This window comes from Lepidochelys kempii, chromosome 1, assembly GCF_965140265.1.
Source record: "Lepidochelys kempii isolate rLepKem1 chromosome 1, rLepKem1.hap2, whole genome shotgun sequence".
Taxonomy (NCBI): domain Eukaryota; kingdom Metazoa; phylum Chordata; order Testudines; family Cheloniidae; genus Lepidochelys; species Lepidochelys kempii.
The window spans coordinates 154621991-154647457 of record NC_133256.1 but is presented as its reverse complement, the minus strand read 5'-3'; the positions used below and the strand labels follow the sequence as shown (position 1 = coordinate 154647457).

At 46.4% G+C, this 25467-nt stretch overlaps 1 protein-coding gene across 9 annotated transcripts in view; it reads right to left on the bottom strand.

The window, feature by feature from the left end:
- Positions 1–18945: 18945 nt before the first annotated feature.
- Positions 18946–25467, bottom strand: part of KDM6A (lysine demethylase 6A) — a 280386-nt gene continuing 273864 nt past the window's right edge. For all 9 annotated transcript variants that reach the window (XM_073358944.1, XM_073358964.1, XM_073359031.1 and 6 more), the window contains one exon: positions 18946–25388. In XM_073358944.1, coding sequence (XP_073215045.1) covers positions 25359–25388 — 30 coding nt within the window. In that variant the 3' untranslated portion in view covers positions 18946–25358. The remainder of the gene's footprint in view (positions 25389–25467) is intronic.

The following is a 25467-nucleotide window of genomic DNA, read 5'->3' as shown; positions in this document are numbered from 1 at the left end:
ACACTTGAGATCTGGAGATCTTTGATCAGCTAGTCATCGAGGTATGGGAACATCTGTACCTACCACTTGCGCAGAAACGCCGCGACGATTGCCATGCACTTGGTGAACATCCAAGGTGCTGCTGACAGGCCAAATGGGAGGACAGTAAATTGATAGTGGCTGTTGTTCACCACAAACCTGAGATATTTTCTGTGAGGTGGAATTATTGCTATGTGAAAGTACATGTCCTTCAAGTTGAGGGCAGCATTCCAGTCTCCTGGATCCAACAAGGGGATAATGGAGGCCAAAGAGACCATGCGGAACCTGAGTTTCTTGACGAACTTGTTGAGTTACCGCAGGTCCAGGAGGGGCCTGAGGCCACCCTTGGCTTTCAACCTTAGCTTTCAGTATTAGGAAATACCAGGAGTAGAAGCCCTTGCCCCTTTGCTCCTGAGGAACCTCTTCCACTGCCCCTACCGAGAGGAGCAAGCACACTTCCTGTATTAGAAGTTGCTCGTGAGAGGGGTTCCTGAAGAGGGACGGGGAAGGGGGTTGGAAGGATGGGAGGGCACAGAATTGGATGGAATATCCCCTCTCTACCATGCGGAGCACCCAGCGGTCTGAGGTGATACGGGACCACGCACAGTAGAAAGGGGACAATCAGGACAAAAAGGTAAGAGAGGATGGATCCAGTTGTAGTACTGGTGCGCCATCCTCGACCACACCTTCTGGGCCCGGGCGGTGTCCTGGGCTGGCCCGAGCCCTGGCCTGAGGAGGGGGGCTGCCTTCTTCTACCGCTCCTATTCCTCCTATGGGGAGTGTCCTGGTGGTTCTGAGGTTGGTAGAACTTGGAGGGAGGCTGTGGCCGGGAATGCCTATGTTGAGTGGCTGGGGTATGAAACACAAAAATCTAAGGGTGACCCTTGAGTCTTTCAGATTATGGAGTCTCTTATCCATCTTATCAGAAAAGAGGGCCGAATCCTCGAAGGGGAGTCCCTGGATTGTTTGCTGGACCTCCTGGGGCAGGCCAGAGACCTGCAACCAGGAACCCCTCCTCATTACAATCCCCGTGGCTATTGTGCGTGAGGCTGCAACTGCTGCATCCAATGCAGTCTGTAGGGAAGCTCAGGAAACCAGCTTTCCCTCCTCCATCAATGCCAAGAACTCTGCGCGAGAGTCCTGCGGCAGCAGCTCCGCTAACTTAGCCATCACAGAGCAGGTGTTGTGTGCATATCTGCTCACAATGGCTTGTTGATTTGCAATGCAGAGCTGTAGAACCCCAGTGGATTAGACCTTTCTGCCGAAAAGGTCAAGTTTTTTTTGCCTCCCTATTCTTTGGGGAGGGGCCCTGGTAGCCCTGGCATTCCTGCTGATTAGCTGCATCAAGTCAGGGGGTGGGTGCGTGTATAAATGTTCATAACCCTTAGAGAGGGCAAGGTACCACCTCTCATTCCTATTAGCCATAGGGGCCAGAGATGCAGGCTTTTTGTCGTCTCTGTAATTGCCTTTATTAAGGGAAAGGTGATACGAGAGGGACCAGAGGGTGCAAAGATGTCGACAACTGGGTTGGATTCCTCTACCACCTCCTCCACCTGTATGCCCAGGTTCTGGGCAGCACGACATAAGAGCTGCAGGGGGACCCTATTATCCTCCAGAGCTGAGGTCATTGACATCCCTGCCAAAGCTTCATCTGGGGAGAATGAGGGGGAGAGGCCTGGCAGTGGGCCCTGCTCACTCCCTTCGGTGCCCTGTGGGTCTCATGGCACACGGTATTCCAAAGCTTGCGGTGCTGGGCCCACTGGGGGCAGAAACATCGGTGCTGAGGCAGGCAGCGCTGAAGTTGTTGGTTCCGGCGGTGCCAATATTGTCAACGCCGGTGGTACTGATGCTGTAGCCACCAGCGGTGGGAGGGGCGGTGCCGGAGCTGTAGGGGGCAACAGCAGTGTCAGCGCTTCTGTCGGTGGTGCTGCTGCCAGCAGTACCAGCATTGCCTGTGGGGGGGCGAAGGACACCGACGCCGACCTGGACCTTGGGCCCTGGACCTGTCCCTGGCTTTGGTGATATGCCCAGGGTGTCCACAGAATCATAGAATATCAGAGATGGAAGGGACCTCAGGAGGTCATCTAGTCCAACCCCCTGCTCAAAGCAGGACCCATCCCCAATTAAATCATCCCAGCCAAGGCTTTGTCAAGCCTGACCTTAAAAACCTCTAAGGAAGAAGATTCCACCACCTCCCTAGGTAACGCATTCCAGTGTTTCACCACCCTCCTAGTGAAAAAGGTTTTCCTAATATCCAACCTACATCTCCCCCACTGCAACTTGACACCATTACTCCTCTTTCTGTCATCTGCTACCACTGAGAACAGTCTAGATCCATCCTCTTTGGAACCCCCTTTCAGGTAGTTGAAAGCAGCTATCTTATCCCCCCTCATTCTTCTCTTCTGCAGACTAAACAATTCCAGTTCCCTCAGCCTCTCCTCATAAGTCATGTGTTCCAGTCTCCGAATCATTTTTGTTGCCCTCTGCTGGACGTTTTCCAATTTTTCCACATCCTTCTTGTAGTGTGGGGCCCAAAACTGGACACAGTACTCCAGATGAGGCCTCACCAATGTCGAATAGAGGGGAACAATCACGTCCCTCAATCTGCTGGCAATGCCCCTACTTGTACATCCCAAAATGCCATTAGCCTTCTTGGCAATAATGGCACACTGTTGACTCAGATCCAGCTTCTCGTCCACTGTAACCCCAGGTCCTTTTCTGCAGAACTGCTGCCTAGCCATTTGGTCCCTAGTCTGTAGCAGTGCATGGGATTCTTCCGTCCTAAGTGCAGGACTCTGCACTTGTCCTTGTTGAACCTCATCAGATTTCTTTTGGCCCAATCCTCTAATTTGTCTAGGTCCCTCTGTACCCTATCCCTACCTTCCAAAAGGGCCACTGCATCGAAGGCTGCCACTGCAGAGGCCACGGTGCAATGTAGGGCTGGTGGTTGCGGCGGCATCTGGACCTCCTGCTCCTTGTCCTATTGGATTGATAAGAGTCCGCTTCCACCTCCGAGGTCTCAAAGTAGGACCACCATGGAGGAGCAGTGCTCTGGGCTGCCAGAGAGCGGTGCTGAGAGGTCAGGGATCGGTGCAGCTCCCCTGCGTGGGTGGGCCCTGCCAGGGAGAGATGCATCGGAGATGGGGATTGGCGCACCATCAGCTCTGGTTTGCCCCTTGATTGAAACTGGGGCCACGCAGTCACCGGCAACTTGTCTCTCCTCTGTGGGGAGGATGGCGCCATGAAGCTGTCTCAAATGCCTTCGGCGTTGAGGGGAGTTGGAGGTGATCACCTTGGCGGTCTGGGGACTGTTGAGGGTTTGGACTCAACTGAACCCCAGACGGGGCAGGAGTCAATGAGACCCTAGAGGGCTGGAGTGATGAGGTGGCCTGGCTCAAGATGCTCATCGATGCCGTAGGTCCCTTGGTCTTTAGAGTGGGAGACTGACCCCTCTCCGGCCTTTTCTTCTTTTGTGGCACCGGGGACTGAGAACAGTGCTGCACCAAAGAGGATTTTTTATGGGTGGAGCCGTGGCACCTTAGGGTCCTTGTTTGGCGCTGGCTCGTGCACCATTGGTGCCGGAGCACTGCAGACCAACTAGGAAGTGCTCAGTGCAGATTCTGTGGACCCAGGGTCGGAATGTGGCCAGAGTGCCACTTCCATTAGCAGGATCTTAAGTCTTTGCTCCCGGTCTTTAAGGGTCCTAGGGTGAAAATCCTTGCAGATCCTGCATTTTTCCTTTTGGTAGCTCTCCCTGATGCACCGCAGACAGGAAGAGTGTGGGTCACTCTTGGGCATAAATTTGCCATAGTCCTCGCAGAGTTTGAACCCTGGGGACTCGAGCATACTCCAAAACCGGGGAAGACATTGTTGGGGGGGGGAACCCACCCAAGAATCACAACTAGAACAACTATTATGACTACTAACAAACTATTTCCACTGTTTTACAATCAAAACTGAAGAGGACACTGCCAAAAGCACTTGCAAGCAAGAGCGAGCATTGTTGCAGCTAGCTCTCACCAGTGGTAAGAAGGAACTGAGGGAGTTGGGGGTCAGCAGGGCCCTATATTGGGTGCCATGAAGGCGCAACTCCAGAGGGCACCTAGGCGGACCCTACGGCTGCTGGTAAGGGAAAAATCTTCCGGCTGGCATGCATGCAATGTGCACACAACCTGATTGGAATGGACATGAACAAGCACTCGAAGAAGAACTTAATATACAGCTAGACCATCTTAAGCATCAAGCAGCACTTGATTTTCAAGGAGGACATGTCCCTTTGGTATTTACCATGATGATGAGCGCCTAGAAGCTCCAACAGAGAAACAGTGGAGGTAAGAGATTCCATTGTGCTAGGCATTCTACATAGAGTAAGAAACAGTATCTGACCTGAAGAAGGGGAAGTTACTCACCTGGTGCAGTAATCATGATTTTTTTAGATGTGTCCCCCTATGGGTGTTCCACTGTAGGTATGTCTGCATCTCTGCGCTTCTGACTGTAGAGGTGTCTGTTTGGCCTGCACATGTGCTCTCCCCCTCTCGTGGTCTGCCTCGAGGCTAACTAGTGCTGTGCGGGCAAACCACCCTCAGTTCTTTCTCTACCGCAGAGTCTCTAATTGAGAACCCTGAAGTAGAGGGGAGGAGAATGGGTTGCAGAGCACTCATAGGGACACACATCTTGAAGAACCATTGTTACTTCACAAGGTGAGTAACAACTTCTTCTTCTTCAAGTAGTGTCCCTATGGGTGTTCCGCTGTTGGTGACTCCTGAGCAGCGCCTACCACTGGGAGATTGGGATTTAGGAGTCAAGTTTGTTATAGATGACAACACTGCTGAGCTGGAAACAGAGTCTCCAATAATCACAGTGTTCTGTGAAGGTATGTGCAGATGCCCAACTGGCTGCCATTACAGATTTCCAAGATAGGAACGTTCTTGAGGAAGGCAACAAGAGGTGGAAACCAACCTTGTGGAGTGTGTGGGGATTCTGGATGGAGGTAACACCTCACAAACATGGTAACAGTGGTTGATACAGTTAGAGACCCCTTTGGAGAGTCTATGAGCTGATACTGCTGATCTTTCCACAATGGAGAGGAAAAGCTTAGGAGATTTCCTAAAGGCCTTCATCCTGTCCAGATAAAAGGCCAGGGCCCTCTTAATGTGCAGTGTATGCAGTATGGCTTCCCCATTATCACAGTGAGGCTTAGGGTAAAAGTTTGGGAGGTGAATTGGTTGGTTTATGTGAAAAGAGGAGGTCATTTTAGGGATGAACTTTGGGTGTAGGCTAAGAGTAACCTTGTCTTTAAAGAATATTGTGAAGGGGTGGGGTGGGGGTGTCCTTAGTGCCACTATCTCCCCCATTCTCCTCACCACAGTGATGACCACCAGGAATGACGTCTTTATTGACAGGTATGTGAGCAAACAATTGGCCATAGGTTTAAAGGGTGGTCTAAAGTCAGTTTAAAGTCAGGCTCTTTCACACTAGATTTAGGTCCACGTTGGAGTGGGGTATCTGTGTTGGGGATAGAGGATCCCTATGCCCTTGAGGAATATCTTTATAGTTGGGTGGGTGAAAACAGAGTATCCCTCTATTTGCTGATGGAAAGCCATGATAGCCCTGACCACTTGAGATCCAGTATGTAGTCCAACACCATGGAAAGGGTGGAAGATGCTGGGGTAATTTTTCTGGAATTGCACCAAACCTGAAATCTAGTCCACTTTTCCAGGTAAGCGTGTCGGGTAACCAATTTTTTACCATGTAGTAGCACTTCCTGCACCTCCTCAGAGCAGCTGCTCTCGATGTGTTGGAACCATGAAGGAGCCAAGCCTTGAGCCAGAAGATCCACAGGTTCAGATGGAAAGTTTGTCCTTTGTTCTGAGAGAGGGGAGGTAAAGGTTGGGTTTGAAGGGGGATTGGTGGACATGTCACCAGCTGTGTCAGGTACAGGTACCATGTCTGTCTCGGCCAGGTGGGAGCAATCAGTACATTTGCTTTCTCTCTTTTTATTCTTCATCAGGACCTTTAGCAGCAGAGGGAAGGGCAGAAAGTCATATAGGATGCCCTTGTCCCATGGAAGAAGGTGAGCGTCCCTTAATGAGTGTTTCCTGAGGCCGACTCTAGAGCAATAGAGTGGGCATTTCCTGTTCAGGTAAGCAGCGAACAAGATTATTCCCCCATTGATAAAATATGCTATGGAGCACCGTTGGGTTCATTTCCCCCTCATGGTCACGTGAGAACTTGCAACCGAGACTGCTGTTATAGTCTGAACTCCCAGTAGTCAGGAAGCTGATATTAAGACATGGTGGCGAATGCACCAATTCCATAGCTTTAGCTCTTCTGTGTACAGGCAGGATGATCTGGCGCCCCCTTGACTATTTATGTAATACTTGAATGCTATGTTGTCTGTTATAATTTTCAAGTGCATATTTCTGATCAGTGGAAGAAAGTGAGCTGTTGGTACTGAAAAGACAATGTGCCGGGGATCTCCTCTGGCTGGTTCGGGTCTCACTGTGAGGGCTCTTTTTGGAGGTTTTTGCATGGGGAATCCGAAGGCTTTTTTCCTCATTTGATGCTCTTTAGAGGTAGAAGGCTGTGGAAATAACTAGCATTGCTGAGAAGACTTGTGAACTGGGTCAGTCGTAGGCTGAAAAGTTCCCTCCATAAGGAGTAGTTTCAGTTTTAGTTCCCTTTTTTTTTTGGGGGGGGGGGGGGGGAGAAGGAGGGAGTATCTGGCTTGTGAAATGTGGGCCTCTCTGAGGCAACATACGCAGCAGGAATGTCCGTCTGTTACTGGTATGGCCTCGCTGCAGGAGAGGCATTTCTTAAACATGGGGGAGCCGTACATGCCCTGCCCTGTGTTGGGGGCAATTCCAGTGTTTGTGTGAGGGAAAGGTGAAGTAAAATTTTTTATTTTTTTTTCTCTTTTTGAACAGGGAAGAAAAAAATAATGGAAACCCTATAATACTAAGAAAAAGCAAATGAAAATGCCCAAGTTTGCAAGACCCTGAAACAATAGCTGCAAGGTGTGAATTGTCCCATTCATTTCAAGGGGTACTAAATCAGATGCCCATGATGATAGTTCATATTAACATTTAAAGTATTTCCCTGCTTATCAAAGACTGTAAGAAAGGAAAGAAAATATGAAAATCTAAATCAGAATTTCCCCAAATGGGGGTGGGAAGGACTAGCTGGTGGTGGGTTATGGAAGATGTATAAATTGAAATGTTTAAGTATTTAACAGCACATGGCACAGTTGCAGAGGGGCACAATTTGTTTCATTTTCCTGAAAGAGCACTGCTTTCAAACATTTGTGAAACACTAAATTATGTAAAGGGAGAAAAGTCTCTTAAGTTACACTCAGTCCTGGTCTACACTAGAGATATGGGTCGACACAAAGCATCTTATGTTGACCTAACTCTGTAAGTGTCTACGCTAAAACGTCACTCCCACCGATATAACTTGCCCGCTACGCCAACTTAAGAACTCCACCTCTGAGAGCGCCATAGTGCTTAGGTTGATGTATTTAGGTTGACGCAGCGTCAGTGTAGGCACTGCATTAGTTACATTGACTTTAGTGGCCTCCAGAGCCATCCCGTCCATAGGACGGACGGAGGCAACCACCCTGGGCCCCACACTTTGGCGGGCCCTGTGCTTCAGGGAGATACAGGGTCCAGGGTGGCCTGGAAGGTTAGTGGGGGGCCTGGCGCCAGCCCACCCTGCTCTGCCCTGCCGGCTCTCGGCATTGCTCGGGGGAGAAGGCGGAAGCTGGAAAGAGGTGGGACAGAGGCTTGGGGTGGAATGGGGGGGGGAGGGGGTAGGAAAAGGCAGGGCAGGGGTGGGGGCTTGGGGAAAGGGGTGAAGTGGGGGCAGGGCCTGGGGCATAGAGGGGGGTTGTTCCGGGATCCCCACCCCTCTAGGGATGGTCCTGCCAGGAGGTGTCCCCCAATGCCTCATTGTGGCCGCTCTGGTCATCATTTTGACCACCACTACCTAGCAGCCCCTTTCCTTTTAAAGCCCTGCAAATTTTTGAAATTCAATTTCCTGTTTGGTAGGCATGGAAAGCTCACAGAGTAACTGCCCAGCTGATCATGCCAGCTCTGCATAGCAAATGTGCTCCTGCATGGATTACACAGGAGGTGGTGGATCTCCTGGGTCTGCGGGAAGAAGAGGCTGAGCAGGGACAGCCACAGAAAGGTCGACATACACAAGCAGATCGCTTGGGGTACAGGGGAAAAGGGATGTAACAGGGACACTCAGCAGTGCCACATGAAAATCAAGGAGCTGCGGCAGGCACACCAGAACACTAGGGAAGCAAAAAATCATTCTGGTGTGGAGGCGCAAACATGCTGCTTCTACAAGGAGCTACATGCCATCCTAGCATGGGGGAGACCACCACCACAGCCAAGAGCCTTGTGGCTACTTTGGGAGAGATGGAGTCACAGGCCCCTGCAATGCACAGTGAGGAGGTGGTTTTGGATGAAGAAGAGGAGAAGTATGGCGGACAGTCAATCAGGGGATCCAGTGGCATGGCGAGCCAGGACTCTTTCTGATGCTGGAGCAGTTGAGTCACTCCCAACAGTCCAGCACCAGCGAGCCCAATGCAGGGGAAGAAACCTCTGGGTACGTATGCAGTTTGCTTTGATATTGCAGTACCATTACCAGTCCACCCCAAGGGAGAGTATACAATCACAGGCACACATACACCGTTCATTTATAATTTTTTAATCAGGCTAGAAGAGGTAGTGGAATAACCAGTAGAGGTAGAGTTGCTATCTGCTTCTCATTCCTCTGTACCCTAGTCAGAGGGGGCCCTGCGGAACAGTTTACGTGCACCGAGATATCCAGTGACTACTCCATACACATCTCAAGGAAAATTTCCTGGAGGTAGCCTGCAATACTATCAAAGATTTCTGGGGAGGGCTGCCTTATTTCTTCCATTGTGATAGGACGTTTTCCCACGCCAGTCAGCAATTACTTCAGCAGGCACCACTGCAGTGCACAGACTAGCAACATATCGACCTGGTCTGCAGCCAGACACATGCAGGAGCTGTTCCCTTTCACCCTCCATTACTCTTGAGAGTTATCAGCTAAAATCACCGCTGCTTGTCAAAAATGGTGCAAGTATTCACTTCAGTTGCCTTATCCTCATATATTGATGCCCATGTGCTCCCCTCCCTTATTGTCCCAAATCACCCCCTTCCGCCCAAGGCTGTACTCACCATGGCTAGGACTGCTGCCATGCTCTATGAATCCCCCGGGGAAGAAAGAATGTAGCGCTTGTAACTTATGTGGATCCAGGGGAGTGAAAACACAATAGTACCTCTGTGCATTGTGGCTGGAAATGTGGCCTTGAGGGTGCCTCCATCCACACCAGTGGAGTGGCTCAGCCAGATAAGGAGAAGAAAGAGGATGCCAGATGGCATGTTCCAAGAGATCCTGTAAGCCTCTGGTGCTGTGGATACCAAGCAAAGGGCTGGGAGGAGCATCCTTTTGGAAAGAATGGAAAGAGAGAATACAGAGTGGAGAAATGCCCAGCAAAAAGAACAGACGCACAGCAGGACACAATAGTGCTTCTCATGCACCAGATGGACATGCTGGAGACTCTTCTAGATCTTCAGTTCCAAGTCACCCATGCTCACCTCTCGCTGCAGCCCATCACGAACTACATGCAGGGACCTCCCTACATGACGCCCCCCCCAATCCACATATGTTCCATGGCCGCTGCAGTACCCCTGCCCTCCACCCCAAGGGCAAGTACACACAGTCACGGGCACACATACACTGACCTGAGAGACACACGGTTGGTGTATGTGTTTTTGTAATGAGAATGACTGTTCTTTCCTCTTCAAAGTTCCCCCCCAACCCTGTATTTATACAGTTTCATTCAGTTCCAGTTATGTTTGTTTGCATGTGTTTGGAATAAGTCTGTTTATGGAAACTTAATTCATCTTTATTAGTTCACAACATATGGTGGCTGGGGCTGACATCATTCAAAAATAATAGTAATAGGTTCATTGGTAATGTTATATTACCACACACACAGCACTCATTAAAAGGTTCATACCGGGGTGCTACAAAACAATGCCAAGCAGAGCACACTACACCACCACACGTTACTGTGGCTCACTATTGAAATGGTCTTTCAAAGCCTCTCTGAGCCATATAGCTCCCTGTTGAGCTCTTCTTATATCCCTGGTAACTGGCTACTCAAAATCAGCAGCCAGGCATTCTACCTCCATGATCCATTTTTGTGGAAACTTCCCCCCCCTTTTGCTTCACATATATCATGAAGCACTCAGCAGGCAACTATAACCATGGGGATATTTTTTTCCACTGAAGTCTAAATCTCAAGAGTAGACGGGGCCAGAGCCCTTTCGAATTCTGAAAGGCAGATTCAACAGTTATTCTGCACCTGCTGAGCCTATAGTTGAAGTGCTCCTTGCTGCTGCCACCGAGGTGGCCAGTGTACGGCTTCATAAGCCACAGGAGTAAGGGCTAGGCTGGGTCTCCCAGGATCACTACTGGCATTTCAACATCCCCAATAGTAATCTGCCGGTCCGGAAAGTCCCTGCTTGCATCTTTCTGAACAGGTCTGTGTTTTTAAAGATGCATGCATCATGCACCTTTCCTGACCAGCCCACATTGATGTTGGTAAAACGTCCCTGTTGATCCACCATCACTTGCAATACTATAGGAAAGTAATTCTTTCTGTTGATGTACTCCATGGCAAGGTGGTCGGGTGCAAAAACAGGGAGGGTGTGCGCTATCCATTGCCCCACCTCAGCTCAGAAACCCCATTACCGCAAAACCATTCAGAAAGTCCTGCACATTGCCAAGAGTCACAGTCCTTTGTAGCGGGATGTGATAATGGCCCTGGACACTCGCATCACAGCAACCCCCACAACTGATTTCCCAGCTCCAAATTGATTCCTGACTGATCAGTAGCAATCTGGCATGGCTAGCTTCCACACAGCGATTGCCACTCACTTATCCACTGTCAGTGCAGATCTTATCTTGGTGTTGCTGAGGTGGAGGGCTGGAACGAGCTTCGCACACAGTTCTGTGAACGTGGCCTTGCACATCCCAAAGTTCTGCAGCCGCTGCTTTCTATCCCAAACCTGCATAACAATGCGATCCCACCACTCAGTGCTTGTTTCTTAGACCCTGAATGAGTGCTCCACTGTCTGCAGCTGCTCCATGAATCTCAACAACCACCTTGAATTGTTTCTAAGTTTGTCAGCAAGGTAGCCTGAAAGGCATCATCATACCCTTCGTGGTTCCTCTGGCGGCTGTGAAAATACTGAAGGACCAGGCGTGCTGTGTTTGTAATGGTCGGCACAATACTGAAGAGCAGTGCAGGACCCATGCTTTTCACAGAGATGGCAGACACACAGGTTTGTGGGGCTTTTGAAAAGAGGCACAAATAATGGGACACAGATAATATTATGGGATGGTGCAAAGTGCATCACAGGATGTTCAAACCATGATCCCAGTCACCCATGCATGACTCGTTTGCCCCCATGAGGCTTTGCAAACTCTCCCCAAAATACCCTGTTCTAGATGGTGGCAAGTTGCACACTGGGACAGCCATCCGCGGTGCACTGCTCTCTGCATCGATGCAAGCGCTGCTAGTAAGGACATGCACCGCCGACAAGCAATTTAATTACTGCGGCAACTGTATGTTGATATAACTTAGTTTGACTTAATTTTGTGGTGTAGATGTGCCCTCATTCTGTTTGAACGTTTTCTTCATCCTTTTAACAACTAGATACTCAATGAGCGAACAAACAGAATTACTGAAATGTCTTTTCTTTTCCTTTAAAAATGTAGTCACCTTATATCCAAGCTCCCAATTTGCATTGTCTAAGACCATCAGACTGAGCAGACGGAGATGAACCAAGATGTTCAAAAAACATCCCACAGGCTGCTGGGCTGCCTATCAGCCAGTCTTGTGCTGGAAACTAAGCTAGAACCTAAGTTGTTACTCACCTTGTGCAGCAACGATAGTTATTTGAGATCTGTCTCCCTATTGATGCTCCACTGTAGGTGTATCTGCGTCCCTGCGCTGCTGATTGGAGAATTTTGGAAGCAGTGTCTGTTGGGCCTGCACATGAGCTGTCTCTCCTCGTGCTGCACCATGAGGTAGCCAGCACACATGGGCTAACCGTTCTCAGTTCCTTCTCTACCACAGAGTCATAATGAGAATGCTGAAGTAGATGGGAGGAGGGTGGGTTGTGTAGAACCCATAGGGGAACATGTTTTGAAGAACTATCAGTTTTTAACCAACCCATAAAGGGGTATTTGGTATTGCACCCAACCATTAAAAGGTTCCTTAAGAGTATAATAAATCTCTTCCTTCAACCTTGACTCCCTATCCCCTTGTAGGAACTAAATCTGGTACTGAAAGGGCTGACTAGGCGTCCCTTTGAACCCATGGCCCCCTGTTCACTAATGTACATATAAAATGAAAATGGCCTTTCTGATAGCAATTATTTCAGCTAGACGAATAGGGGAAATAGCAGCTTTGATGGTGCATCCCCCTACACAGTATTCTTTCCAGACAAAGTTTCACTCAAGCCACATCCAAAATTCATCCCTAAAGTAACCTCCCCTTTTCATATGAATCAGTCAATCCACCTTCCAATCTTCTAACCTAAGTCTCACCAAGACACTAGGGAGGCTATACCTGAGATGTTAGGAGAGCCCTAGCATTCTATTTCCATAGGACAAAGGCCTTCAGGAAGTCCCCTAGATGTTTTTTCTTTGTGGCAGAAAAATCCAAGGGCTCAGCGATATCAGCCCAAAGAATCTCTAAATGGGTCTCGAACTGCATCAAATAGTGCTACCAAATATGTAACATGACCCTCTGATTCGATCCCTATACCAGGCATGGCCAAACTGTGGCTCATGAGCTGCATGTGGTTCTTTTACAGTTAAAGTGCAGTTCCTGGAGCCCCCCAAAGGACTCCCCCATTCTCCGCCTACAAAACTGGGCTGCGGGGAGCTCCGGGCTTCTGCCCTGTGGTGGGACTAGGGGCTTCTGTTCCACAGGGAGGGAGGTCTGAGGACTTTAGCCCCATGGGTGGGTGTCAGGGCAGAAGTCCTGCACACCGGCAGGCGTAGTTGTGCATGTCTTGCGGCTCTTGAACTTCTGTGGCTTGGAGGGTCAGTAAGTTTGGCCACTCCTGCCATATACATTCCACAAGATTGATCTCCTCATCTGTTGCGGTCTTCAAGGATGTCCCCATCTTGGAGATCTGCAGAGAGGACACATGGGCATCAGTCCACACCTTTGCAGAACACTATACAGTCAACGGGGACTCCGCCTCCAATACCCATTTCGGCTTCACAGTACTGTTACCTGTAACTGACCTCACTCTGAAGTCCCAGCCTTCCAAAAGGAGTACTGCTTGGGGGTCACCTAAATTGGAGCACCCATAGGGCCACTACTCAAAGAAGAAGAAATTACTCACCTTGTAGTAACCATGGTTGTGAGATGGACCCTAAGAGAGTTTAGGGATAATCCTGATTATTATTATTATTATTTTTTAAAAGAGTCAGAGCATATTCCAGAATATGTGGAAGAGTTGCTGACATTGGAGAGACTTGTTGGGACACACCAAATTTGAAACCTGGACCATTTCTGCAGGTAAGTATATCATGTGGAGAATTTTACACTGTGTAATAGAACCTCTCGTACTTCCTTTGAGCATGAAATTTCTAGGTGCTGGAACCATGCAGGAGCCATGTTTTGAGGCAGAGAATCCCCAAGTTGGGATATACGGTATGCCCTTTGTCCTGGAAGTGCAGAATGGTCGGAAGGGTGATCAGCGGGCGTGTTGCAAGCTGTGTCAGGTAAGGGTACCAGGTCTGGAGTACCTCAGCCAGATAGGAGCAATCAGAATGACATGAACTCCATCCCTTTTTACTTTTTGCAGGACCTTCAACAGTAGAGGAAATGGGGGGAAAGACATAAAGAAGATCCGAGTCCCAGAGGAGAAGAAAAGCAGCACCCAAAGTGTGCTGTCCCATCCCTAACCTGGAGCAATACCAGGACAAGAATTGTCCACGCTAAGTGGCAAACAGGTCTGTGGATAGTGTTCCCCATCATGTGAACAAGTTGCGGAGTAGTGAAGGGTGTATCTCTAACTGGTGATCGTACATGAATTTGCGACTGAGGTTGTCTCCTATTGAGTTCTGCATGCCCAGGAGGTAAGCCATGGACAAGATGACATTGTGAGAGATGCACCAGTTCCATAGTCTCATTGCTTCTGTGTATAGGGAGTGTGACCTGGCCTGTCCCTGGTGGTTGATGTGGTACATGCAGGTTATGTTGTCTGTTAGGATCTTAGCAGGATCACATATCAGTGGGAGGAAAAGGGAGCACGCATTCCTGATTGCTCTCAGTTCGAGGACATTGATATGTAGAGATATCTCCGCAGGTGACCATTTGCATTCCATTGTGAGGCCATTTAAATGCGCACCCATTTTCTGAGTGATGCATCAGTTGTAAAAAGTGAAGATGGTGACATCTGTGAGAAGGGGATCCCTTTGCATACATTGGCTGGGTTCTTCCACCAGCCCAAGGAGTTTGTGATCCTAGCAGGTAGTGACAGGGGTTTGCCAAGACTGTCTCTGTTTGATCTGTAAACTGAACTGAACCATAGTTGGAGGAATTGCATGTGGAGTCTGGCATGCAGTATCACAGCTGTGTTCATCGCCATATGCCCCAACAGTTGGAGACAAAGTCTGGCTGGTACTTGAGGACTGCACTGAGCCATTTCTATGAGTGAGACCAGGGACAGGAACCTGTATTGAGGTAAGAAAGCTTTGATCTGTAGAGCATCCAGGTTAGCCCCTATTAATTCCAGGTGCCGCACTGGCGTGAGGGTCGACTTCTGGGTGTTAATCTGAAAAAGCCCAGTTCTGTAAACAAGTGTTTTGTGGTGGCGAAGGCTCAGTGAGCCTCTTGGAGCAATCAGGCTCTGTGGAGACAATCATCCAGTTAAGGGTAGATCATTATCCCTTGTAAGCACAGATAAGCGGCTACCACTGCGAGAACTTTGGAAAATACTCTCTGTGCTGATGAAAGTCAGAATGGGAGAACTCAGTACTGGTAATGGTCATGTCCCATAGCGAATCAGAGAAATCATCTGTGAGCTGGTAGTACTGAAATATGAAAGTAGGAGTCCTGCAGGTTGAGGGCCAAAAAACAGTCTCCTTATTCCAGTGATGGAATGATCGTCGATAACTTATGAGCTTTGAGAAAATTTGTTGAGAGCTCTGAGATCCAGTATGGGTCTCCAACCTCCCTTCCTTTTGGGTATTAGGAAGTAACAAGAGTAGTACCTGTTGCCTCATAGATGTTGAGGAACTGGTTTTATAGCACCTAACTGGAAGAGTTGATCTATCCTGTGTCATAGTAGACTTTCATAGAAGGGTCCCTGAAGAGTGATGGGGAAGGGTGTTGTGGAGGGAGTAGAGAGATGAAGTGGATGGAGTATCCGGATCGGACAATCTCTAGGACCTATTTGTCCAATGTTGTGTTACTAGGCACCGTGGAATGCTGCCAAATGGGTGCATGGTCATAGACAGTAATGGGGAGTGGTCTTGCAGCACCTCGACCTGCACATCAAAAGTGGTGCTTAGCGGCAGGTGGCTGGGTCAAAGACTGTGGACCAGACAGCTTACATTTTGGGAATTTTCCCTTTTTTCATTGTGGTTCATAATGGCACCGTGATGGGAATTGAGATGAATAAGGTCTGTGTTGGGACGGGGGGTTAAAACATCTCTTTTGCCCTCATGTGTAGATTCCCAGAGACCTGAAGGTGGCCCTGGAATCCTTCAAGGTGTGACGGAATGTGTCGGTTTCCTTAGCGAAGAGTTCCACACCTTTGAAGGAGAGGGGAGGTTCCCCACTGTGGTCTGCACCTCCTTTCGGAATCCTAACAAGTGCAGCCATGATGCCAGTCTCATCATGACAGCTGTTGAGATGGATCTAGCTGCTGTATCGGTGGTGTTGAGAGTCAACTGCAGCTATGTTTTTGCCACAAGTTCCTGAATGATGGCCTTGAAGGATTTCTGATGATCTTCAAGCAGCTTATCAATAAAGTCATTCAATTTATTGTAATTCATGTAATTGTATTTTTCCATGAGCGCCTGGTAATTAGCAATAAGAAATTACAAAGTGGCCAAGGAATATGCCTTCCTGCCAAAGAGATCAAGGTTATTCTAGTCCCTGTTGTAGGGTGCTGTTCTGGAATGATGTGTTGGTCACAAGAGTTTACAGCATCCACCTTGATGGAACTGGGTGACGGGTAGAAGAAAAGGAAATCTGATTCCTTTGTGGGGATATAACATTTCTTGTTTGCATACTTGCACATAAGGGCTACCAATGCCAGGGTTTGCCACACCATTTTAGACGGCTTTGTTGATTGAGAGGGTGAGCTTCGAGGAAGATGAAGAGTGGAAGATATCAATGAGCTGGTGGAGTGCCTCTCTGACCTCCTCTAGTGATACGCAGAGGGCATCTGCTACTCTTTTTGCCAGCTCCTGGAACAGACAGAAGTCGTCTGCCATGGATGGTGGTGAAGGCATGACCACTTTTTCCAGGGAAGAGGATATGGCTTCAGGCATTACCACCTCCTCTGTGTCATCTTCTTGCTCCTCCATTTCCTGAGGCTCTGAGGCCCTAGATGCTGTGAAAGAGCGTGCCTGCAGGGTTGTCGGGCAATGCTTGAAGCTTGTGAGGCAGGCTGTTGGTGTGCCACCCAAGGGCCCTAGTATGGCCATTGTGGTAGTGCAGGACGTGGCAGAGGTGTCCATGGGTGGCCGTACCAAGATGGTGGTGGGGCCATCTGTGGGTACATTCCCAGACCCTGTTGAGAGTGGGTCCTATATGGAGCTTGGGAAGAGTACTGTGAACCCTCCTCAGGCTCACTATCCAACCCCTCACTCGACAATGGAAGAGCATGGCATTATTGTGGGGATACACCATGAGATTGGTACTGAGGGGTGGAGAGTTGGGTGCCTCCATCATGCCCGGGTTACCAGCCTGGTGGAATTCTGCTGGTACCAATCATCCCCGTGTCAGTGCCAGGGGGAGATGGAGACCGTGGTTGTACTGGTCTCTCTGGTGCTGAGCGGGCTATTGTCGCTGGCAGTATTGACATCAACTAGCATACTGGGAGCAACTTCCTTGGACGTTTGCCCTCTGTCTCAGTACCAAAGATATGGTGCCCATGCCCAAAGGGTCTGTGGGCTCCCAGCGGTACTGGATACCGACTGTCACCATGAAGCATGGGTGCCAGACTGTGGTCTCGGTGCCGAGGATACCAAGCAAGATGGCAATCACTTTCAGCTATCCTTAGGCTTGCTGAGGGGACTTCCCTTTCTCTTTTTTGATTTGTGAGAGGAGTCCCCAATCCATTTCTTCAACCTACTATCCTTTGAAGTCGAAGGTTGAGCGGAAGACACATGCCTGATGGAAGGCTGGGGTCAGAGATCTGCCTCCATAAAGATAATTTTTCAGCGAAGCTCCCTGTCCTTGTCTGATCTTGGCCAGAGCTGCTAGCAGAGGGAATACTTTTGTGGGATGTGGCCCTTGCCGAGGCAGAGGATGTACTGGGAGTGCTGGTCCTTGACTGGGATCATCTCACTGTAAGTGCGGCACTTCTTGAAGCCCGGAGAGCCAGGCGTACCCTTATCCAGAGGGGTACCACACTACTGAAGGTTTACAAAAGAACAAAGTCCTTTTTCTTTTCTTTTCTTTTTTTTTTTTTTTAGGCAATGGCCAAACAAACAGTAGATCTAGGAAAAGAAACAAAGAGGCTTCATAGGAAGCTAAAAATGAGCAATTGTAAAAGAGTTAATGATCTGTAAACAGACCGCTAAAGCTCCTTCACTAGTCAGAAGCAATTGAGAAGGAACTGAGGATGGTTATCCTGTGCACACTGGCCAGCCTTGTGGCGCAACATGGGGAGAGACAGCACACGTGCGGGCCCAGTGGACACTGCTACTGAATCTCTCCGACCAGACCAGACACACCTACAGTGAAGCAACCATAGGGACACTAGTTGAAGAAAAATCTGAGCTTCCTCGATTCAGCCCCTTCGTAGTCAGACACTATACTGACAACCATTGGAAGTGCCAGTGGAGTTGCAGGCAGCAAATGGGTGGTCAGGAGGGAGCCAGTGGATGGGGCACCCAAGAACAGAGGACCTGTATATCATCAGCAAAATGACGAGCTTCCAGCTAAGTCATTCCAGCATAGTATCAAATAATCTATTAAAGTACAGAAATATTACACTTACACAATCCCCTTTGTGTCCCGATCACTTAGTTCTATTAAAAAAAATAGATGGTCTTATATGATATATTCTTTACAAAACCATACTGTTATAACTGTAAAGGTTCCATTAAGAGCTATGTTAATAGATTTTTACACTTAATTAAAAAACAAAAACAACCCCCCCCCCAAAAAAAACCCTGATATTAAGGACTGAAATTGCACTTACCTAGTGGTTAGAGCCCTGCAAATCCATGGATATCCATTTTATATCTGTGGATGCAGTTCTTTGTTTCCCATCTTTGTGGATCAGATGAGAATCCACATTTTTTTTAATCCATGCAAAGCTCTAGAGCCATGGATATTTAGAGGGTGGGGGTCCGCCTGCGGAGCTGAAGCCTGGATTCTGGAGCCACTGCAGGGCTGAAGCCTGGAGCCCCAGCACTCCCCACCCCACCATGGTACTCTGGGCTTCAGCCCCATGGGAGGCACCAGGGCTCAGGGCTTTAGCCCCACGGCAGGCACTGGGATCCAAGCTTTAGCTCCTCATAGGGCTTGGGGCATTAGTGTTCTGCCCCATGGGGCTGTGGACTTCCTGAAACCAGCTCCCAGGCCCCCAGCGGTCCACTGATGTTGAAAACCGCTGCTCTAGAGGATGCTGGTATGGATCCATATAAAAGGTGGACTGTGGATTGTGGGTTGGATACAATTTACCACGAATGTGGATTGGATGAAGAGCCAAATTTTTGTATCTGTGCAGGGCTCTATTTATGGCAATTGCCAGAAGCATGTTTTTTTCTCTGTTAAAAAACTGGTACTAATTGCCTTTGTTGGTACCATCCACATTTTGATTTTTCAGAAATAATTAATGGTTTCATACATTCATTATCTACTTACTTGAGGACCATGGGATGAAAATTATCTACACCTGCTTAATTTATCTACCTTTTTAGTATTCTTACTTAATTGCCTCAATGTATTTGTAAAAAACCAAAAATCGGTTACCTACCTTTTCGTAACTGTTGTTCTTCTAGATGAGTTGCTCATGTCTAGTCCATTCTAGGTGTGCGCGTGCCCATGTGCACAGTCACTGGAGATTTTGCCTTAGTGGTGTCCGTAGGGATGGCTCTGGCGCCCCCTTGAGTGCTGCGCTCATGTGGTGGTATATTAGGCGCAGCAGGCCCTATGCGCTCCTAGTTCCTTTTTGCTGGCAACTCAGAGGGGCAGGAGGGCAGGAAATGGAATGGACATGAGCAACACATCTCGAAGAACAACAGTTACAAAAAGGTAGGGAACTGTTTTTTCTTCTTCAAGTGCGTGCTCATGTCAGTTCCATTCTAGCTGACTCACAAGCAGTATCCTCAGAGGTGGGCTCAGAATTCATGGTCTTGAGGCTTGCAGCACTGCTCTTCAGAAGCCAGCATCATCCCAGGCCTGCTGGGTAAGGTGATGTGAACGTGTGGATGGATGACCAGGTAGCTGCCTACAGATGTTCTGGATAGGCACTTGGGCTAGGAAAACTGCAGAAGAGGCTTACACCCTGGTTGAATGGGCAGTTACGATCGCTGGAGGGGGAACCTTTGACTGATTGCAGCAGCAGTGAATGCAGGCAGTGATCCAAGCAGAAATTCTTTGAGCAGACACTGGATGACCTTTTATCCTGTCAGCCACCCTGATGAAGAATTGTGTCAATTTGCAGAATGGCTTGGTCCTTTCAATATAGAAGTCTCGTGCCCTCCTGACATCTAGGGAATGCAATCTATGCTCCTCCTCCGAATTATGCGGCTTTGGGAAAAAGACAGGTAAGTAAATGTCCTGGCCTATACGAAACCGAGAGATCACATTGGGCTGGAAAGCCGGTGTGCCCACAGGTAGGCCTTGTCTTTGTAAAAGACCACGTAGGGTGGTTCCAAGGTAAGCCCCCTCATCTCAGAGACCCTGTGGGAAGATGTTATTGCAACAAAGAATGCAACCTTCCAGGAAAGGAGGAGAGAGCAGGAAGTCAGAGGCTCGTGGGGGGTCCCGTGAGCCGTGACAACACAAGATTCAGGTCCCCCAGAGGGACAGGGTCTCTGACAGGCACATAGAGGTGCTTGAGGCCCCTGAAGAACCTGGCAGTCACATCCTGGGTGAAAACCGACCTACCCTCAAGCGGCGGATGGAAGGCCGAGACAGCAGCCAAGTGGACCATATTAGATAAAATGGACATGTCTTGGAGCTTAAGATGCAGAAGGTAGTCCATGATTAACTGCAGTGAGGCCTGCTCAGGCCAAATGCCTTTATTCGAGGTCCAACAAGTTAACTACTTCTATTTGGCCAGGTAGATTGCTCTGGTGGAGGGCTTTCTGCTGCCCAACAGAACCCACTGGACACCAGCCGAGCATGCCTGCTCCTCTGCATTTAACCATGCAGCAGCCAAGCCGTCAGGAGATTCTGCCACTTGTCCTTTCTATGGGACTCCCCCAAGCACTTCAAACCGTTGTCATGGGGATCACTAACAGGCATTGGCCTGTTGAATGAAGAGCATGGTTTGAAGCCGGGGGAACGGGGCATGCCCTGCTCCTGGGCAGAGGAGTCCCAGCTGGGACTTTAACTACTAAACTAACCTAATACTTAACTTAATGGTTAACTAAAGTACCTATGAACAATATACAAAGAAGATAGACAATGGGTTGTAAAGAATGCCTAATGTTCTTGCAATGCAAGATGAGGCGCTCTGATCAACTGTCACAGGTGGTAAGAAGGAACTGAGAGGGTGTAGTGCTGGCGGTGCCTAATATACCAGCACATGAGCGCGGCACTCAAGGGGGCGCCACAGCCATCCCTATGGACACAGCTAAGGCAAAAATCTCTGACGACTGTGCATGTGGGCATGCCCACACCTAAAATGGAATCGACATGAGCAAGCACTCGCACTTCTTTGGGTTAATTCAACTTACTCTGCTTTTTTGGCTGCCTATACTTTTTCCTGTAAGCTTGTATTTTTTTCTTTTCCAGTTCCCTCCCTTTTCTGAGTCATGCACTTGTCTTTGAACAATTTCTCAAAGTCACTGACTACTTCCTATTCGTTCATCTTTTAATTTTCCAGCCGAAATGTAGTCTATTTGCATCTCAAATATGCCCTCTTAGAATTATCCTCCACCCCCAACTCATGGATTTTAATACTTGCTCTCATGGCACCATGCAAGTATGTTTATTATACCCCCGAAGTTTGCTTTGTTGAAATCCAATACCTTTATTTCAAGAACCCATTGCTTATTATGCTGAATTCAAATAGCCCGCACTCATCGCAATAAGGCAACATAAGGCAAAAGGTTAGTTACCTTTTCAAAATATGTCTCCTTATTAGTAAAAAGTAGATCCAGGATGCTTTGTTTTCTGGCTCATGAAATTGTCCTATGTAAAATTTTTGATTGGTCATTTTTCTGTATTTGTTACCAAACATATGTCTGGACAGTAATGTCTACTCATATGGCTCACAACACTGCAGCATCTGAGCACTTCACAAACACTTCTGAATTTAGCTCCCCCCACACCTGTGAGGTAGGAAGTATTACCCCTATTTTTTACATACGTAGACTGAAGCAGGGAGAGATTGAGTGACCTCCTGAAGATAAGCATAGGAAGTTTATGATAGAGCTAGAACTGAAACCAAATTTCCTGCACCCCAGTCCAATACCTTAAGCACAAGACCATTCTTCCTCCTCAAATGTACAACAGCCTTTGATTTTCAAGCTCCTTCAAAGTTGGTCCAGGAGCAAGAACTTATTTTGCTCTCCTCAAATCCTGGGGTCTGTATCGTATATTGACTGCAGTTTCTCATTTAATTCTCTTTAGCCAGCATATTTTGCCACTACTCTGTTAACTATCAATGTGTATCACATTGGTTTTATAAATGCTTTTACTATACCTCCTCCTTCCCTATCTATTAGTCATGTATAGGTTGTACTCAGACATTCCTGAAAAGAAGTGTATTACTTTTATAAATGCTCTGGGGCTTGGCAGAACTCCTGCATCAAAACTCATGGCCTGGAGCACTGCTAGTTTTGTTTAAAAAAAAAAAATTAGTTTTACATCTGTGGGCCATTTTTATGAAGGAGAACTGCCTATTAATTCTCGTACACATTTGATTTTGCCATCAAAACTGACCTGTAGCCATAAGTAAGTGAGCCAATCGAATTCACTTGAACTGTGGTTCATATGTTGAGTTCAAAAGGCCACTGTTAGATTGAAAAGGGATACAGATTTGTGGACATTAGGCTGCTTTTGGTCCCTTTAGTCCTGCTCAGAAGCCATTTATCTTCATGAGTTGAGAGCTCATAGGTATTCTGTGATGGTTATAACGGTCTCTCTCATACACCAGGTAACTCACATTTTAAGCAGCACAAAGTTATATCTCTAATAACTACAACTGATAATATATATATATGAACTTGTGCTTTTTTAATAAAAATGAAACACAAAGCATTCTAAATTACAGCAGCTTATAGATCTAAAAACTGTCCACATTTCAGCAGAATACTGTAATTAAGATAAACATTGTAACTGTAAAATGTTAAAGCTCCATGGCAATTTAAAACCACAATAAAGCCTTCAGTCAGACTGTCACAGTATTCTCTCTGCTGATCGCCTGCAGCATCATTGCTGTAATAAAAATTCCTTTATTGAAAGTATGTGATATCCTCTCCTTTCCAAGAGAGGAAAAAACAAAAAAAGCTGCAGAGCCCTTTTGGTTAATACACCACAACAGTTCTTTCCCTAATAGGCAATGTTCTTTGCTAGCACTAAGAAATAAGAGCATCTTTTGTTTACCATTAGTTGAGGTAAGTTTTCTTGCTTTGACTCTGGTTTAAAGCTACCACAAAGGAGTGATTTTTAAGCTGCAGCATGGTTTTTCAAGATTACAATATGTCTGCATAAAATACATAATTAAAAAAGTTATTTGCAGAATTGGTTATCAAAAGCCCTGACTTAGCGTTAAAGAACTGCAAATATTTGCTTCCTAACAGCTAGTTTATAATTTTGCTGGCAGGAGGATGAGAGTTTATACTTCATTTTAATCTCTATACCCTTTTGTCTAACAACAGCTAAAAAGTGGTGTGAAAATTATTTATAACTAGTTAAACTGCAGCAACAGCACTTAACCAAGCTCTACTGATACTTGATTAAAGGAGGCTATTTTCTTTTTAAACTACAAAAACAAGAGGCAATTGCTTAGTCACTGTTCAATATTTACCAAATTATTAGCTAATTAATATATCTGCATGCTTTGTGTCTAACATCTCACACTGAGTACAGGAAAGGTAACAATGCAATCAGCTGGGTTACGCGCTAGAAACAGTGAGAAATTCTGTTATTTGATGCAGAATTCTATGCATCAGTCAACTCTAATCCACTAAGAAAACTATAAATGTTGAAATTTAGTTTTAATGCGTTAAGGAACTGCTGAGAAAGATTATGAGCAACTTAATAAAATAAATGCCATCATTAATTCAAACTGCAAACAGTGTTACAGTCATATATTATAAAGTTACCCTAAATAAACCTAGTGCTTCAAAAATTTACCAGTGATTTTCTATTACAAAATATGTGAAAATACAAAAGACCACCACAAAACAATGTCCTTTTTGGGTCAAAACTGACACCAAGACGACAAAGTCTTATTTTAGTTTGTTAACAGAGACTATTGGAAGATACAAATTTCAATTTGGTTGAATTCTATATACCATATCCACCAAAGCCCATAGTTAACATTCTCATGTAACCTCTAAAATTATTCTAAACTTCCTATCAAACCCATTACTTCTCTGTGACCTTTAAGGTTAGCCACTACTTGTTTTCTAATGCTACATTTTGGCAGCAACTATTTATTAGCCTCTTATTGCAAACAGTGCAATTTAATAATAAACCAGTCTTAAGGGTTTTTTTATGTCTTCAGGATACATACCATATATTTCTTTAAAAATAATCATACTTTTGTAAGCAATACTTTACAGTAGACATCTCAAATCTACCATATTTGTAAAACTTAAAATGAGAGAAATTTAGGCTCTAAATTTTTATCCATATATTTATATTCAGATTCTATATATATTATATATACACACACACGAGTATATATAAAATATATATATAATCAGAGTCCAAAAATGAACAAAACCTAGGCACTGTACATAAAATCTTTTTTAAAACTCAAACAATAGAAAAACTTTAAACATTAAACAATTTTAATAAAAGTTTCTGTACAATGCTAAGCAGTTTTATTTACATATAGAAAATGTAATAGGAGTAGTGTTTGAAATTACAGCACTCCTTAAAATTTCAATGGCAGGTAATCTGGAAAAAATAACAGCATTCCATTCACAAATATTTTCAAGCAATAAATATGTATTTATAAATAGTGTAAATTTACATCAAGATTAGAAACAAAAATCACAAATCTGAAGTTTATTCCTTAGTCTATGTGCAACCCATTTATCTTTGTGACTTGGCTGTTAATTTTTTTAAATTTTATTTTAGGAACCAAAAGTGTAACCATCATGGTTTCAAAACAAGACAGAAAAACATAAAAGCCGTAAAAAATTTATATCACCTAACTTTTCACATTAAAAAAAAATGTTGCCCAAAGAAAGACTTAAAATTTCTAACTACCTTACAAAGAAATGACCAGCTAAGCTAGTACTTTTTCCAAGGGAAATTCTGAAGGGGAAAAATGGATGAAACTAATTCATCAGCCCAGAAACAGAGAAATACAAAAGAGGTGGTCTTCAAGTCAGTAGTCTGTATAATGTTGCCAGTTTTGTCAGATATATACAAAACATGGAATTATTATTATTTTTTTTGAAGTACAGCTGGATGAGCTTTATTTATTTTGAGTTCTGGAATAGGAGGCAGTGCTCTCTCCTGTCCAGTTGGTTGACACTCCGCACTTGGAAGGTTGCATAGACACAGCTTTCAAGCCAGCAGCCTTACAGGATAGCTACAAAAAAAATCAGTGGTGCAGAACTGGGTCACTTCCTGAATATCAGAAAAGTTTTCATTTAATGTCCATGGAAAAATGTCAAGATGAGGAGGATGGCAATGGAGGAGCCTGGAAAGAAAAAATAAATTACTTTTTCTACAATGGGCAAAATGCAGTTATTCAATAAAGATCCGTGTAAACAATACGT